Genomic DNA, 18,999 nt, shown 5'->3' on the forward strand with positions numbered 1-18,999 from the left:
TAGCCTGGGAACTTACATATGCTGCCAGTGTGGCCCTAAAAGGACAAAAGACAAAAAAAAATAAAATAAAAATAAAATAGCACCCATTGAAGTTACCCTGTCATGGCTCAGCAGTAAAGAGCTCAACTAGTATCCATGAAGATGCAGGTTCTATCCCTGGCCTCACTCAGTGGGTTAAGAATCTGGCATTGCTGTGAACTGTGATGTAGGTTGCAGACGTGGCTTGGATCTTACGTTGCTGTGGCTGTGGTGTAGGCTGGTAGCTATAGCTCCAGTTTGACCCCTAGTCTGAAAACTTCCATATGCCACAGGTATGGCCCTAAAATGCAAAAAAAAAAAAAAGAAAGAAAGAAAGAAAGCAAGAAAGCACCCTCTTGTTTAATATCCTGTAATTTTTTTCTTTAGAATTACTTTATTTTGGTCTTTTTCTTCTTTTCTTTTATTTTTGGCTATGCCCGTGACACATGGAAGTTCTGGGGCCAGGGATTGAACCTGCACCATAGCAGTGACCCAGGCTCCTTCAGTGACAGGGCCAGATCCTTAACCTGCTGCACCATAGGAGAACTCCATTGATCTTTTTCTTTATTATATTGATTCTCATCATATTTCTTATTATTGTTTAATTTTACACATTTTAGCATGAAGGAATAGAGATAATTAGAAATTTTGTATATAAAAGCAGAGCCTTGTTGATTGTCAAGACTTAGTAAATATTTTAGTATGAACTGTGCATCATAGGGAATGTTTCAGAGGGGAGGCCTTTTCCTTAAACTTCCAGGATGAAAAGGATTCCAGATCTTGTGCCTTCACCAGGGGGATTATTCATTTTTTTAAGAAAAGGAATCCTCTTGGGATGGGCAGGGGAAGGATAAATAAATTAGGAGTTTGCGATTAATATATACATGCTACTATATATAAAATAGACAAACAGTAAGGACCGGCTGTATTGCACAGGGAACTATATTCATTATCTTGTAATAATCTATAATGGAAAAGAATATGAAAAAGAATATATTCAGTTTTTATATACATATATATAACTGAATCACTCTGCTATACAACTGAAACTAGCACAACATTGTAAATAAACTATACTTCAATTAAAAAATGGTTATTAAAAAAAGAAAACCTGTTCTTTTTCTCCATTTTCAGCTTTTTTTCATTTCTATCTAGAGGTACAAGTCCATATTTTCTCTGGTTTTTAGACAGTTTGGCTCTCCTGTTGTTTATATATTTTGCCTTTAGTCCCCTCTTGCATATTCTAAGCTATGAACTTTCTGTGCTCTGTTTCACTGATTTTGAGCTTCCCTGAGACTAAGTAAAATTAAAATGCCTGATCCATTTACAGCCTTTTTCTCATTTCCCCATTAGAGGTTTATTTTCTTTTAAAATTCCTTGGTTATTATTTTAGTAGACAAATCTGTATGCTTCCTCTAGCACTTTGAATCTTAAAAGTATTCTGGTATGGGAGTTCCCTTCTGGCACAGTGGGTTAGGGATTCGGTGTTCTCGCTGCAGTGGCATGGATTATGCTGTGGCGCAGGTTCGATCCCTGGCCTGGGAACTTTTGTATGCTGTGAATGCAGCCCCCCAAAAAAAGTATTCTAGTGTGACTTTTTAAAAAATTAAAATTAATCTGGATTTGAAATTAAGGGATTTAGGGAATTAAGGATACCTGTGACCATGGAAGATAACTAATACGTTCAATCATTAGTGGCTCTCTTGAAAGCAAATGATGTCTTAGAAACAAGTCTTAGAAGATACTTAATTTTGTCTAGGCAAGATGCAATATAAAAATCTAAGCTAGCTTCAGTTCTTGCCTGAAACTCCTTGTTTCTATACTTCTCTTCATGTAGTCTCTATACAGCAGTCAGAGTGATCATTGTAAGTTAAATATTGTTACTCATTTGCTTAAAACTCTTCTATAGTTTCCCTTTACATTTAGGATAAAATCCAAACTCTTTTCCTCATGTTTAAGGCTACACAGTCTGCTCCATACCCAGTTCTTAGTTTTATTTACTACTCTCCTATTTGCTTCCTGATTTTATGACACCAGCTCTCTTACTATTCCTTCAAAAACCTAAGGGCCTTTAGAATTGCATTACAGATTGGGGAAACAGCTCACCCCTTCTGGTTCATTTGAACTCAGAAGTTACCTTCTTAGGAGGAGGTATTTCCTCGACCGCTGTACCTAAACTGTACCTCTGTTCACTCCCCAAATCATTACCTATTCTGTGCACTGCTTTTTCTCCCTATATATATAAAATCTGAAATTATATATTAATTAATGGATTTTTTCATGTTAGAATGTAAGCTCTGTGAGGGCAAGGACTTTGTCTTGTGTACTATGTTTTTCCAACATGCGTGCACACACGTGCGCACGTGCTTGTGAACAATCCTAGGTACATAGTAGACGTTCAGCAAATGTTTGCATGAGTGAAATGATAGTATGGCCCTAGATTACTTCATGATTTTAAAACTTATTTATTTCTAGGTGTTATGCTTTCTTATTTAATGTATGTAAAAATATAGGGGTGTAAATATTTTCAGTTTTAAAAACTTTAATGAGTTTTTAATGCACATGTTATATTCCTAAGATCCAAGAATTCTAGCCATATAAATGTGTTGGCTGCTTGTGTGCATGAATCTTTGAGTGAAGTGGTCTCTTAGAAGTTAATACAGCTTAACCTTAGAATCTGTTCTATAATTACTTTGGTATTTTTCTCATTGAATAAGAATGGGAAAGAAACATAATTTTGTCTGTTTGTTTGTTTTAGGGTCACACTGGAGGCATATGGAGCTTCCCAGGCTAGGGGTCCAGTTGGAGCTGCAGCTGCCAGCCTACGCCACAGCAACCTGGGATCTGAGCCACGTCTGTGACCTACACCACAGCTCATGGCAACGCTGGATCCTTAACCCACTGAGCGAGGCCAGGGATAGAACCCACAACCTCATGGTTCCTAGTTGGATTTGTTTCTGCTACGCTATGACAGGAACTCCGAAACATAATTTTGAAAGGTAGCATGCAGAGTAGAGTGGTTCTGGGTCATGGTTATGTAAATTAAGGAAATAATGCCTTTACCTGTTCCTGGTCAACAGTTTTTCCTCATAAAAAGAAAAGAAAAAAAAAATTAAATAGAGGATTTTTAAAATTGGATGTTTCATATGAATATTGTTTTGGTTATTCCAGTTACTAAAATGTGTATTGTGTCACAAGTCACTTATAGATAGAATCCTTACTTTTACATTGTAATAGAAGATTAGACTAGGGTAGATATCACAGAAAGCCATCAGAGGCTTAGCTGCTAAGTGAATTAAAAAACATTTATGGACTGTAACTGTTTTATACATGGTAGCTTGTTAGTTTTGCTTTTATGTTTTAATCATCTGAATGACCTCTCCTTTTCCTAGAGTTATTTTTCTATGGTAGTACTCACTTGGGGCAGTTTCTGCCCCTACCCTCTACCCCCAGGTGACATTTGGCAATATCCAAAGACATTTTTTGTTGTCACAACTGGGGGTGTGCTACTGATATGGTAGATAGAGGCCAGGGATGCTGTTAAATATCTTAAGTGTATAGGAGATCCCCCACAACAAGGAATTCTTCATCCTAAAATGTTAATAATTTTGAGGTGCTTTAATGTCACAAATCCCTTTTAACAGAAATTTGAACCCTAGAATAAGTTATTAAATCAGATATGCCATACATGTTTACTGATTAGTTTCACTAGGGTGCTGTCTCCCATACTATTTTAGTCTTCCCAAACCACAGTAAATTACCTGGCATGATCGTTTTCTCATCGTTAAAAAGGTCTTGTTGGAATAACTTACTAAATCAAGCACCTGCTCTTAATATTACTTGAGGTGGGATATCATGAGAATCAGTCATCATCTTAGAGAAGTGGCAAAGCCAGTTGACAAAATCAGATGATGTCCTTTGTCATAAAAATAAATTCTATGGAGAGTTCCCCTTGTGGTGCAGTGGAAATGAATCTGACTAGTATCCATGAGGCTGTAGGTTAGATAGCTGGCCTTGCTCAGTGGGTCCGAGATCCGGTGTTGGCATGGGCTGCGGTGTAGGTCACAGATGCCGCTTGGATCCCACATTGCTGTGGCTGTGGCTGTGGCTGTGGCTGTGGCCAGCAGCTGCAGCTCGAATTTGACCCCTAGCTTGGGAACTTTCTCATGCTGAGGGTGCGGCCCTAAAAAACAAAAATAAAAATTCTATGAATTGTTGTTATGCTTTATTAATGACATTTAAACAATCTTCTTAAATTCTTTTAGAGGCATTATATATTTTTAAAGGTTATAATATAATCAAACACATTGCTAGTCAGAGCAATCCATTCACAAGCATGGTTTTATATAAATTTGTGAATTAATATTGTACATTTCTGTTGTCTTTTTTTACTTTAGAGTTTTGAAAGTGTTTTTAAATGTATAGCAGTTAATTTTAATGAGGTTAATTACAGGGCTGTTGCAACTTGTACATTCTCCTTTTTTAGGAAGATTGTCTTTTTTATAGTTCATGTTCCTTAAAGATAGATTTTATCAGTTGGAATAAAACTGAAGTTTCTATAGTATACAAGATGCTGTAAGAACACTGTTAGGGTTTAAAGTAAATTTGGTTCTGGCCCTAAACAAAATTGTAGTTTAATGGAAAATAACATTAAATTCTGTGATATGACTATATATAAAATATAGTAGGGGTGGAGAGCCATAGTGGGGAATAATTCCATTTATGAAGATCAGAAGCTTTATGTAGTTTGGTATGGATAAATTATAGGGTGTTGCTTAGTAGTCTGGTGTGTCATGATGGAAATGAGACCTGGAAGGTGGGATAGGGAGATATAATGGATTGGCAAAATACTGTTTGTAAGGTGATACAGGGCCATTACTGGGAAATTAGAAGGACATAAAAGGGATGGAGGGATTTTATAGATGTTACAGAATAGACTAAAGGACTGTATGGGTAGTTAGAATATTTATACAATGCAAAGAGGGGCAAAAATGCATCAATAGAAATAAAAGATTTCATTATAGTAGTTGACTTTTATAGATATGTGCCTTTTTAGGAGATCATGGATAAATTTATTTTTAAAATTTTTAAAAAGCATTAGCCTTAAAGCTCTTAAGTATATACTTAGTATGGTAGATAATTGGGGTGTTTTGGCTGTACCCATGGCATGTGAAAATTCTGGGCCAGTTCGAACCCACACCTAAGCAGTGAAGTGAGCCACTGCAGTGACAATGCCAGATCCTAATCCACTGTGCCACAGGGGAACTCTGAGGAGGAATTTAGACCTTTGTTTTGTGTTAAGTAACGTCTTAGTTTCCATTTGGCATAAATAAATTAAGTTTTCTTTTTCCATTGATTGCTATTAAGGGGTGGTGCTAGGCTTTCAAAATAGGTGGAGAAATGAAAGATTTATTTTTCCATTCAGTTTTAGATGGTGATGGCTGATTAGTACAGAGTAATTACTTCATCATTTCTAAGCATTTCATTTATTCATTTATTCTTATTATCCAGCAATTGATGCCAGATTTTTTAGCAACTACTTTAAAGCAAAATTCCTTTTCTAATTTGTTAGAATTTAAGAGGAGGAGAGAGAGTTTGGGTGTGGGAAATATACCATATTCCCCTCACAAGATATACATATCTATAGCAAATATCTTTTTTTTCTTTTTTCTTTTTATAGCTGCACCCAAGGCCTATGGAAGTTCTTGAGCTAGGGGTTAAGTGTATTTTTTCAAGGGTTTAGCACTTAGTTTAAGTAGAAATTGTAACTGCTTAAAATAGGCTGCTGTTCTGATTCAGAAGGAACCTTTCTAAACCCTGAACAAGGAACTGTACTTACAATTTCTTGGTCAGTATAAAGGATACCTCTGGCTTGGTTAAGGAGTCGGAATTGTCACTGCTGTGGCTTGGGGTTCGATCCCTGGCCTGTGGACTTCCACATGCTATGGGTGTGGCCAAAGAAAATAATAATAAGGGATACATCAGGATATCTTAACCATAATGTATATGAATAGAGCTAGCTCTTATGTTGTATTAGTGATATACCAGGTTTTTACTGTATGTATATAGTTGTAGAATGCATTATTTGATCTCTAAAAAGATAGTTTCTAATTATATTGTCTCATAGAAGTCTATGATGAAATAAATTTGTCTTGATTTACTGTATTCTAGATCTTTTTAAGATTTTTTTCTTTGCCTTATTTGATATCTTACTTTAATGTATTAAAGTTATGCTTTTGACAGTTAGCTTGGCTCAGTTTAAGCACTGGCTCTGAGTATTGGCGATGATACTGGAAAAGGTACTATTAAAATTTTTTTGAGATTTATTAAATTCATTTCTTCATTAGCATTTCCTCTTGTAGCTTATCTCCTATAATTGCCAATTCTAAAAAACTGTCTTAACCTTGTCTGGTAGAATTTTATCGAATAAAAGCATTAAAACATACGCTATAAGCCATATTAAATTTTTGACAAGTACACTTTAGAGTAGTATGTTACTTTGTCATAGTAAAAGGAAGGAGATAGAATTATGAATAATATAAAAGTAATTTCAGTATGCTTTGAGTTTTGAAAAGCTTCCTGTTCATGGCTGTACCTAATCATTCTTTTCCAGTTTGTCTGTATTTATCTTTATATCTGATTGAAACTATCTCTGTAGTTAACTCTTTGGCTATATGTGAATGTTCCTTTTAGAAAAGGAGAGGTGTGTTGTTTCTGTTTGCAAAAGTGTATGTATACTATATAATTGGATAGTGAAATGATAATTTGAGTTTTTAATTTGGCATCTCTTAAAAAATCAGTTTTTCTATTTTTAATAGTTTTAAATATAGAAGGATGTGTCATGTAAATAATTTATAGTTTTAAATTTATTGTGACTTGATATTATTGATATTGACTTCTTTTAAAGTCTTTGCTTATCCCACTGTCTGTGAGAACCATTCAATAAAATAAGAAAAAGTTGCCTTTAGGTATTGCATTTGGTTTACTCCTTTTTATTCCTAATAGAGTCCTGTGCAGTAGGGTTTTTTTCCTTTTGACGTTACTGCCCACTAGCTTTAACAACTACCTATGTAAATAGTGTGGCAGTTTTTATGCTTCTGCCAGAGGACAACTTAATACGAAAAACAGTTGCTTTATTTACCTCAACACAGAGTAGTCTTTCAGGTTAGTGACAGGATGGTGGATAGGTTCATGTACTTTCCCCCAAGAATAGTTAAGTGAATATGCATACTTAAAGTCTTTCCAGCTGTAACTCTGACACCATGTGACCATTTCTTTCTATTGTAATTGTCACATCAAATTTGGAGAGCATACCCTGAGGTTCCTGTCTCATGAGGTTATTTTAAGTATTAAATACGAAAATACATGTCAAAGTCGATGGACATACTATTTTGGAAAGATTTATGTTGGTATCTGATAGTTTGGGAAACAATTACTTAGGGTCTAACATGATGAGGTACAAAGCTTTTCTTAAAATGTATCCCATTGACATTTGTGTTAGCACTATGTTCCCATGGAAGTTTTTGTAGACTTGGGATTTTAGTTTGGGGTTAGGATATATAGAGTGCCTCTGGTGCTGGACATTGGTGAGTAAGTTAAGAAAATATCTCTGTCATTCAAATAATTTATAAGCTAGCAAATACCCTTACTGATCCCAAATCTTACTTTTTTTTTACAATTTGTCTTATTACTCACAACAGACAGTAGCAGCAACAGTATCACTTTCTAGTGAATAATGATGGTTTATTTCAAAGAACAAGATACTGTATTCTAGAATTAGTAATGCAAACAAAGTATCTCAATCTTGTGTGCCTTTTAGATTCCATTTATTAGTTTAGCAAATATTTACTGAACACCTATTGTGTGCTAGGCACTTGCAGGTATTTGAGATAGTTCAGTAAACAAAAACAAGATCATTGACATTTAGAGGCTTATAGTCTAGTGGGAGTGCCGGTCAACCATGAACAGAAGCAAATTACTTAGTATGTTAAGAGATAAATGCTATGGAGAGAAAAACAGGTTAAGGGGAAAATCACTGTTGAGGTAGTGAACATATTGCAGTTTTAAATAAGGTCTCATAGATAAGGTGACATTTAGACAAAGACTTGAAGGAAGTGAGGGAGTTGAGATGTTTGGAGGAAGAAGTTCCAAACAAAGAGAACGGCCAGGAGTGTGTTTGGCCTGCTTGAGGAGTATCAAGGAAGCCCCTGAAAGAAGAGTAAGAGAGGGAAGAATAGAATAGTAGAAGATGAAGTTGGAGGGGAAAAGAAGAGACAGATCATGGAAAGCTTTGGAAGGATATTATAGACTTTGTTTTATACTCAGGGTAAAATAGTCCTTGCAGGATTTTGAGCATTATCTGTCTAGAAGCCTGGTGGCTACTGTTCTGGCAACATGGGAATCTCAACTTTGCAAGCATAGAGAATGTGATTTGGGAGTCTAAAAGTATCCCATACAAACCCAAAATGAATTATTTCTGTATTCACACTCACCAAGCACCTTGGTCTTCAGAGATGTAAAAGTCCTGGTGATTTCCAGGGTTCTGTAGTGCAGATCAGCTTGTTGTGGCTTCCCTCTCTCTCTCAGCCTTAGATTTATACCTTCCTCTGGTCTTTGTTTCCAGTAGTTCATCTTTCCAACTGCACTGTTGTCTTCTCGCTTGTTCTGTTGTCCTTTGTCATTTTATTGGATATTTTAGGAGAGTACAGAGAAACTTGTTTATCGGTCACCATGTGGAATGAAAAGACCAATAATATAAAAATTGGATTTTCCAATTTTTAAAAACCTCTGAGGTACTTGCGCTGAAATTCCACTTGCCAATGTAAACACTTTGCCAGAATTATTCATAGTAATGTTATTTTCGTGAAACACAAATCAGGCTCTTAAATTTTTTAAACTTAAAATATATCCACTCATTGCAATAGGAAAAGGATAGTCACTTTCATTATATAATTGTATAAGGGTATATATAAATTGTATAAAAGTTGTCTTATCTCACTGTATAGTTGGGAGTTTGAGAGTTCCTGTGCTGGAGCAGTTTAGATTTGAATCCCTTTCAGGTTTATGGATTTGGACAAGTTAATATGCTTGAGGACTTGGGAATAGTGTCACAACAAAAGACAACACATTTTGTTGGAAAGACTATGAGAACAGGATTTTAGCTCCATTTCTCTATTGTTAGATTTGAGACTTCATATAACCTCTCTATGCTTCAGTTTCTTCATCGTAAAATGAATTGCGGGTTTGATCATCTCTGAATAATTCTACAAACTTTATGATATTTAAATATTTTTGGAAATTTGTTATGCTTTTATTGAGAATAAATATAATTATTCTAATTTTATTTTTTATGCAGGTTAATGGTGCAATGTAAGAAACCTTTAAAAGTTTCTGATGAATTAGTGCAGCAATATCAAATTAAAAATCAGTATCTTGCAGCAATAGCATCTGATTCAGAACAAGAACCTAAAATTGATCCATATGCATTTGTTGAAGGGGATGAGGAATTCCTTTTCCCTGATAAGAAAGATAGACAAAATAATGAGAGAGAAGCTGGAAAAAAACACAAGGTAAGAGAAATCAAAGTACGCCAAAGTGTCACTGATGACTTGTAGCTCTGTGTATAGAACCACACTTCTCATTTAAAAAAAAAAAAAAAAAGATTTATTCTTTGAACTTAGAAAAACATTTTTAAAAAATAGGTAAATCAGGTATGTTGTACAAAATTTAGGAGCTTGTATGGACTTGAAATTATAGCTGGTCTCTGACAATGAAAAGATCTTTAAAACTTTTGAAATTGGAGAAGGTACATTAATTTCTTCTATACTGAAATCAAGACAGACAAACTGTTTTGATTCTGAGTTAATCTATGCTATAGGTGAATTACTGGTTTTCAAAAATGCAATAAAATAGACATCACTGAGTTTAGAAATACATACTATTTCTAAATATGTGAGTTAAGAATGTACAGTGCCCCTAAAAGTAAGATCTTACATTAATAAAGTGTGGGATATACAAGTATTTATTTGATTAAAAATTTTGAAATCAAATGTTTGAGGATTTTTTAAGCACAAGATAACTCTGCAAGATAAGAATTTTGCCTTGAATACAAAATTGGAAATTGAAAGCTGTAAAATTGCATAAAGGACCAATGTGTTTAATATAAAGACTTCATTTCACAAAGTTTTATTTAGCCTTGCTGGGTATCAGACACTTGACATTGTGTTTTTCTATAAGTAAGAAAACAGTAGTAGCTGGAAAGGCAGTAGGTATTTTAGAAAGAACATGGACTTTGGAATTTGATAGATTTAGGTTGAAATCCCAGTTCCACCTCTTATCAATGTATTTCCTTGGTTATCTTTAGGACTTTTTTTTATCTGTAAAATAAGCATATTACTTACTTATCATGTAGGTTAGTGGTGAGAATTAGTGAAATGTCTATAGAACACCTAGTAAAATGCTTGATATATAGCTACGCAATAGTTGGTATATTTTATTATGGATAAAATATTTTTCAGCCTAATGTGTAATATTGTATGCAGGTAGAAGATGGGCCATCTAATGTAACAGTGTTATCACATGAAGAAGATGCTATGTCATTATTTAGTCCCTCTATCAAGCAAGGTAAAACATTTATTTCCTGATCAAAATAATGTATTTCAGGATTGTTTCTCTGAACTAATGTGATATTGTTGGGCTTTTAGTGTTCCTTTTTTGCATGATTCGTACGCTTCATAGAAAGGGACCTATCTTTAAATGATGGATTTTTTATTTATTTTGTACTGGGAGAAGCAAATTTAGGTGATAGAAATTCTATTTTGAATTATTGGAACTTCTTTTCCTTTTTTTTAACAAATAAAAATAGTTCTTACCTGTAAAATCAGGAGATAGGATAAGATCATCACCTCTGAGATCCCTCTCAGGTCTAAAAACAATTTATGAATTAGACTTTACTGTAATTTTGGTGTTCCTTTCTTCACCTCCTGCCAAGTTAGAAGAAGTTGCTGAGGTAATCAATTTAACATATGTATGTTAGTGTAGCCACTGTTTGTGGCACTGGAGATTCAGTGATCAGGACTCCACTTTGAGAGTGTATGACTTGTGCTTTTTGTGAATAGAAAAAAGAGACACTATATATTAGTTCTTTTACACAATCTATTCAACTTTTGATGTAGACAAGGGAAGTTGTCCTTTGGTATGTGTCTTTTAGGGACAAAGTTTTGTTTTAAGATTTGGAATAGATAGAGAGGGTTAGGCTCTGTGCAACTACAAACAGGAATAAGAAAAAGCCCAGGAGTTCCTGTGGCATGGCTCAGCAGGTTAAGGAACCAGCATTGTCATTGCAGTGGCTTTGGCTGCTACTGCGGTGCAGGTGTCAATCCCGGCCTGGGAATTTCCACATGCTGCTGCCCCACCCCCACCCCCCAAAAAAGTCCATCTGAATAAGGAAGAGATGGTCTTTCATGAGATAAATAGAGTGGTTAGTGGTTCTGAGTAGCTTGGTGAGTTAACAGTTTGGGTTTTTTAGCATATTTACTTACCCCTAGGAGACAGGGAATGTGTAATTGTCTTCTTGTGCCTGTGGTGGGGCTTTCTCAAAATTTGGACCATCTACCATAGTATGGGGCATCTTTGTAAGGTGTAACTTGGAAATCTTGGTTTTTAGTAAGTACCCTCCTAGATGATTTTTACACATTCTAAAATTTCAGAACTGTTGCCCCTTGTGAATCTTTAGAACTGATAATGCAGAAGCACTTGGACAGTGACTTTCATCTTTCCAAAAGTGAGGACTTGTTTCAAGTCATTTAACATCCTGAGGATGCTTTGGAAAGTTTATATACCAAACAGCAGTTTTTTCTGGCAGTATAAGAGGAATTTAACTTTGATTTGTATTTTTATATTTTCTAAAGCAATCATATTTTTTCCCTAAAACTAGAAATAAAGCAAAAAGGAAAATTTTAAAACCGAAATGAAACTTAGACTTCACTTGAGAGATACTTAAATAAGTACTGAAATCCGTAGCACTGGGCAGTGTGCTTTACCTACTACTTCTGTCACATTTAATTCTTGCCATTACTGGAACACAGAGACGTTGAGTAACTTTGCCTAGGATCATACTGTTAGTGTTGGAACTGGGATTCAAATTAATGGTCTCTCTGACTCAAGAGCCAGAGCACTTAACTATTCTGTGCTGCTTCTACGTTTTAGGAAGATAGAAAAATTAAAATGTGTGTGTGTTCAATTCTATTTCCCTCTTAGTGTTTTTTTTTTTTTTTTTGATATATTATTTATGTAGATTACTTAGCAGTGTTAAGGATAACATAGCCTTTGGTGAGTTTCTTGGGGAAGGAAGGTATCGATGTTTATTTACAACTTTTTTCTTTTTTTTTCTTAAATTTTATTGAAGTATGCTTGATTTACTGAGTTGTATTAATTTATTCTGTACAACAAAGTAATATATATGTATGTATGTATGCATATACACACACATTCTTTTTCATATTCTTTTCCATTATGGTTTAATCACAGGATATTGAACATGGTTCCTTGTGCTATACAGTAGGACCTCGTTGTTTATCCCTTCTATGTATGAGTTTGCATCTGTTAATCCCAGGCTCCCTATCCATCGCTCCCCCACACACCCTCCCCCCTGGGCAACCAAAAGTCTATTCTCTATGAGTTTGTTTCCGTCTTGTAAGTAAGTTCTTTTGTCAATTTTTTTTTTTTTTTTTTTGCCTTTTTGTCTCTATGGCTGCACACATGGCATATGGAGGTTTCCAAGCTAGGGGTCTAATCAGATCTATAGCCGCTGGCCTACACCAGAGCCACAGCAACGCCAGATCCAAGTTGTGTCAGCAACTCACATGGCAATGCCAGAACCTCAACCCACTGAATGAGGCCAGGGATTGAACCTGCAGCCTTATGGTTCCTATTGGATTTGTTTCTGCTGTGCGGATGGGAACTCCATTTCTTTTGTCATTTTTAAAATGAGATTTTATGTATAAGTGATATCATATGGCATCTGTCTTTCTCTTTCTGACCTAATTTATGTGATAATCTATAGGTCCATCCATGTTGCTGCAAATGGCATTATTTCATTCTTTTTTATGGCTGAGTAGTATTCCATTGTATGTATATCACATCTTTATTCATTTATCTGTTGATGGGCATTTAGGTTGTTTCCATGTCTTGGCTATTGTAAATAGTGCTGCTGTGAACATAGGGGAACATGTATCTTTTCAACTTACAGTTTTGTCCAGATATATGCTCAGGAGTAGGATTGCTAGATCATAGGGCAACTCTACTTTTAGTTTTTTATTTTCAACTTTATTGCCGTGAAACAGAAGTCTATATATTAAGCAAATTATAATGTCTTATTGCAAAGCACCTTATAATTTTTAATGTTACATATCTAGCTTAAATAAATAGAATAATACTTTGTCGGTAGTATAATTTTGATTTCGTTTTTCTGATTGACATATATAGATGCTCCACGAGCTACTAATCATGCCCGTCCTCCATCAACCAGTTTGATTTATGACTCAGATCTGGCTGTCTCTTATACTGACCTTGATAATCTTTTTAACTCTGATGAAGATGAATTGACGGTGAGTATTCTATTAATGATTACAATTACAATTTGTTTTCTTTGATTTTATGTAAGTTTATTTTTCAGAAGTGATATGTGACTTGAATACTGTGTTTTAGCCCTGAACAATAGAAAGTACTTTGGAATAAAATTTCTTTAATTGGTTTCTTCTTCTTTTTTTTAAAGGACTGCACCCTCAGCATATGGAAGTTCCCAGGCTAGTCATCAAATTGGAGCCGCATTTGCTGGCCACAGCCACGGCCATGCCAGATCTGAACCACATCTGTGACCTAAACTGAAGCTTACAGCAACACCGGATCTTTAACCCACTGAGTGGGACCAGGGATCTGTGTCCTCATGGATCCTAGTCAAGTTTGTTACTGCTGAGCCACAGTGGGAACTCCTGGCTTGGCATATGGAAATTCCAGGCCAGGGATTGAATCTGGGCTGCAGCTGTGACCTACCCCACAGCTACGGCAACACTAGACCACTGCCCTGGGCTGGGGGTCAAACCCGGCGCCACCACAGAGACAACGCTAAATCCTTACCCTGCTGTGCCACAGCAGGAACTCCCTGAGGGTTTTTTGTTTGTTTGTTTGTTTTGTTTTTTTAGGGCTGTACCTACAGCATGTGGAGGTTCCCAGGCTAGAGGTTGAGTTGAAGCTATAGCTGCCAGCCTACACCACAGCCACAACAACGCCAGATCTGGCCGCGCCTGCAGCCTACACCGAAGCTCATGGCAGTGCTGTATCCTTAAGCCCCACTGATCAAGGCCAGGGATCAAACTTGCAACCTCATGAATACTAGTCAGATTCATTTCCCTGAGGCACAACAAAAACTCCTCCCTGAGCATTTTTGATGTAATGTCGACTATAAACATTAAAGGTTTTTTTCATTTTTTATATTTTAAGGATATGTATTATTAAGCTTAATGTAAGTTCTGCCATGTTTTTTTTTCTGTAGCCCTTTAGAAGCAGAATTATTTATCTGTTCTTTGATCCTCTTGGTTTAGAAATGACCTAAGAATTGACTCAGACAATAATAAGTAATTAACATTAAAATTATTTGCCTTGCCAATTTATTAAGAAATACCACTTCTTTTTAATTTGTTTGGTGTCATGGCTGTTATTATAAGACATCTACGTACTCTATTAATGAAAGAGAAAGAAAAAGTAATACTTTAAGACTCTTGCAGAGAAGGGTGAAGATAAAAGAAATCTTAAAATGGGATTCCCCATAATATCAAGTCTCTGGCAAATTAATGAATTGGATGATGCATTATAAAAGGGAATTCTTGGGAGTTCCTGTCATGGCTCAGTGGTTAACAAATCCAATCAGGAACCGAGAGGTTTCGGGTTTGATCCCTGGCCTTGCTCAGTGCGCTAAGGATCCGGCATTGCTGTGAGCTGTGGTGTAGGTCGCAGATGCGGCTCAGAGCCCTTGTTGCTGTGGCTGTGCCATAGGCTGGCGGCTACAGCTCTGATTAGACCCCTAGCCTGGGAACCTCCATTTGCTGTGGGATCGGCCCTAGAAAAGACAAAAAGACCAAAAAAAAAAAAAAAAGGGAATTCCTTTTTCATCTTCATAAAGGTAGCTTGGAAACTTCCGTTTCCATTAGGTCTTTTTTTTTTTTTTTTTAATGTATTTTAATTTTTTTTGTTTTTTAAGGCTGCATGTTTTTTTCTTCTTCTATTTTTCTGTACTTTGTTGCTGTTTTCTTTTCATTTACAAACCCTTGTGTTGAGGGCTGCACATTTATGTACACAGATATGTACACATTTGGTGTCTTCAGTCATAATGTAGATATCATTCTACATAAACTTTACTCCACATCCCTTAGAATAGTATATTTTAGGTAAATATATCCCTGAATACTTTGGTACTTTTGTACTTTATCTCTACTATCAGCTGTGGCTCTTCTGAGGTCAAAGTTTGTAATCGGAGCTCAGTCTCCTTATCTGACAAAGTGGCTAACAAGAGACAAGGAACCAAGATGTCAGCTATAACAACACTGGTGACAGGTTGGAGATGATAAATCTTAGTTTGTTCACTGTATTAAAACTTAACTTTAGGAGTTCCTGTTGTGGTGCAGCAGAAGTGAATCCGAGTAGGAACCATGAGGTTGCAGGTTTGATCCTTGGCCTTGCTTAGTGGGTTAAGGATCCGGCATTGTCATGAGCTGTAGTGTACATCGAAGATTTAGCTTGGATCCTGCATTGCTGTGGCTGTGGTGTAGGCCGGCAGCTGTAGCTCTGATAAGACCCCTAGCCTGGGAACCTCTATATGCTATGGGTGTGGCCCTAAAAAGACAAAAGACCAAGAAAAAAAAAAAAACAAAAAACAAAACCTTAACTTTAGGGAGTTCCCATTGTGGCCCAGTGGGTTATGAAACTGACTGGTATCTATAAGGATGCAGGTTTGATCCCTGGCCTTGCTCAGTGGGTTAAGGTTCCAGTGTTGCCTAAAGCTACAACATAGGTCACAGATGTGGCTTGGATCCAGTGTGGCTATGGTGGTGGCATAGGCCAGCAGCTTTAGCTCTGATTTGACCCCTAGCCTTGGAACTCCTATATGCTACAGGTGTGGCCTTAAAAAGTAAAAAAGCAAAAACACTTACCTTTTCTTAGGTGTCCTATTGAAGTTTGCTTTGTTTTATCTGTTGTGGCACGAAGAAGATTATTAAATATTAAGCAAGGTAAAAGTGTAAAGAATTTGGGGTGATTGATTATGTAGACGTCTTTAATGTCTTATTTAAAGGTAAAAAAGCTTTATGAATATCTAAGAGGCCATTCTGATGTTAATTACAAACCCTTATTGCAGGTTTTTCTTATAATTTTTTATTTTAATGGGTTTTAAGTGGTAAGTTGTTCTTGCTTCTTTGTTTGTTTGTTTCTTTTGTGTTTTATTTTTTGTTGTATCTGTGGCATGTCGAAGTTCCCTGGCTAGGGATTGAACCTGAGCCACAGCAGTGACCCAAGCTGCCAGAGTGACAGTGCCTCATCCTTAACTGCCAGGCTACCAGGGAACTCTGCTTCTATGTATTTTCTCTGAAGGAACTTTTCCCTCTCTCTGTTAATTGGGGCAGTATCAAATCAACACATAAACCAATCTGGGTTCATTGGTAAACTAAAATGTCTTTTATATTTTCAAAAATATCTAGTATATGAGTTTAGCACTGATGGGCTTTTATTCACATTACATCTGATTGATTACTGTCTTGATCACATTCAATTAAATGTGATTTAATTAAACTTAAATTTCAGAGAAATATTTGTGTATGTGTTTTTTTGAATAGCCTGGATCTAAAAAATCAGCAAATGGATCAGATGATAAATCCAGCTGCAAGGAGTCAAAGACAGGAAATCTGGACCCGTTATCTTGCATAAGTAAGCTTCCCAAATCTGTCTTCCAGAAAAATCTTCCATCTTAATCTCAACAAAGTTCCCCACCCCTTTGTTTTAAACACGGAGTAACTTCTTTTTCATCTTATGTTAAAATGTGTATTTTATTAAATATAGGCACTGCAGATCTTCACAAGATGTATCCCACACCACCATCATTGGAACAGCATATTATGGGATTTTCCCCAATGAATATGAATAATAAAGAATATGGTAGTATGGATACAACACCTGGAGGAACTGTTTTAGAAGGAAATAGTTCTAGTATAGGAACACAGTTCAAAATTGAGGTCGATGAAGGATTCTGTAGCCCCAAGCCTTCTGAAATTAAAGTAAGTATTTTTCTAGAAAAATAATTTACTTTCTGTATTTTTATTAGTTTATTACTATATTCAAAAATCCTTTCATAGTGATTCTAGTTTTGTAGTGGACAAATTTGAATTGTGGTAACACTATTAAGAATGCATTTAAAGAGAAGACTGAGTTTGGAAGAATGCATTTAAGAAAAGAGTTAAAATTATATTTACATTTTATTATTTTATTTAAAGAAAGGAAAAAAAAGTCCAGTCAGGTTTTTTTCCGTTGGAAGATAAGATGCTGAAACTCATGGTCTTTATATTGTAGGATTTTTCTTATGTCTATAAGCCTGAAAATTGTCAAGTTCTAGTGGGATGTTCCATGTTTGCACCTCTAAAAACTCTACCAAGCCAGTGTCTGCCTCCTATCAAATTGCCAGAAGAGTGTGTTTACCGTCAGAGTTGGACTCTTGGAAAATTGGAATTGCTTCCTTCAGGGCCTACAATGCCATTCATCAAAGAGGGGTATGATTTAAATTTTATTATTGATAGATAGTGTATGAATGCTTATGTAACTTTTATTCTTTTTTTGTTGTTGTTGGCTGCATCTGTGGCATACAGATGTTTCTGGGCCTGGTATCAAAATCAAACCCACAGCAGTGAAAATGCTGGATCCCTAACTGCTAGGCCACCAGGGAACTATCAGCTTTAATTTTTTCCACAGAAGCACATAGTATGCTGGTACCTGGTGCAAAGACACTGGTTTTGTTGTTGTTGTTGTTTTTTAGGGCCACACCCATGGCACATGGAGGTTCCCAGGCTAGGGGTCTAATCAGAGCTGTTGCTGCCAGCCTATGCCACAGCCACAGCAATGCCATATCCGAGCCACATCTATGACCTTTGCCACTGCTCACGGCAACGCTGTATCTTTAACTCACTGAGCAAGGCCAGGGATTGAACTGGCAACCTCATGGTTCCTAGTCAGATTTGTTTCTACTGTGCCACGACGGGAACTCCAAACACTGGGTTTTGAAAATTTTTTAAATTATTTCCTGATTAATAGCTTTTAATGGTATTAGTTAGGTATGATTAAACTATTGGAACAGTTAGAACCATTGAATTTTTATTTGTCTTTGGAAGCACCTTTTATTTTGATCTAAAATTCTAAATCACTCTCATTTGTACATTTGCCATATCTCACAAACTTTTTATATTTAAATATCTCTGAAATGGAGTGTCTCATAATTGGTAACTTCTTAAAATTGCCATTGTCCTTTTTTATACATAAACATCTCTAAAATCAGAATTAAAAAAAAAATAATGGCATCTTAGAATCAATGATATATAGATATTTGTAGTACAGGAAATATAGAGATAGTAATGTAGATGTCTAGGAATGAAGAGTATATACAGATTTTATTTATAGTAGAACCAGTTGGAGTTCCATGTAGTAGCTCAGCAGTAATGAACCTGACTAGTATCTCCGAGGATACCAGTTTGATCTCTGGCCTCGCTCAGTGGATTAAGGATCCAGCATTGCCCCAAGCTGCTGTGTATGTTGAGAGAGCATCTTGGATCCCATGTTGCTGTGGCTGTGGCATAGCTGACAGCTGCAACTCTGATTTGACCCCTAGCCTGGGAACTTCCAGATACCTAGAGTGGATATATTAACCAAAAATGCATTTTAATTGTACTT

General features: G+C 36.0%; 1 protein-coding gene and 1 long non-coding RNA gene across 3 annotated transcripts in view; one reads left to right on the forward strand and one right to left on the reverse strand.

Moving 5' to 3' along the window:
* The window catches only part of MED13 (mediator complex subunit 13), a 96,915-nt gene that overhangs the window by 41,755 nt on the left and 36,161 nt on the right, over window positions 1–18,999 (forward strand). For both annotated transcript variants that reach the window (XR_014821283.1, XM_021067300.2), the window contains exons 10-15: window positions 9,374–9,587; window positions 10,560–10,641; window positions 13,504–13,625; window positions 16,902–16,992; window positions 17,125–17,339; window positions 17,632–17,828. Coding sequence is in view for 1 of the 2 variants with exons in the window: in XM_021067300.2 (XP_020922959.1) it covers window positions 9,374–9,587; window positions 10,560–10,641; window positions 13,504–13,625; window positions 16,902–16,992; window positions 17,125–17,339; window positions 17,632–17,828 (921 nt within the window). In the remaining variant the exon portion in view is untranslated. The remainder of the gene's footprint in view (window positions 1–9,373; window positions 9,588–10,559; window positions 10,642–13,503; window positions 13,626–16,901; window positions 16,993–17,124; window positions 17,340–17,631; window positions 17,829–18,999) is intronic.
* On the reverse strand, window positions 9,695–15,952 carry LOC146398211 (uncharacterized). Its single transcript, XR_014821297.1, has 2 exons — window positions 15,111–15,952; window positions 9,695–14,227 (listed from the first exon to the last, which is right to left on the reverse strand). It is a non-coding gene; the product is annotated as an uncharacterized LOC146398211 (long non-coding RNA).

This window comes from Sus scrofa, chromosome 12 (assembly GCF_054392235.1).
Source record: "Sus scrofa isolate SSC_HxYL_T2T_F1_AM1 chromosome 12, Sscrofa_HxYL_maternal_Yorkshire_Landrace_v2.0, whole genome shotgun sequence".
Taxonomy (NCBI): Eukaryota; Metazoa; Chordata; class Mammalia; order Artiodactyla; family Suidae; genus Sus; species Sus scrofa.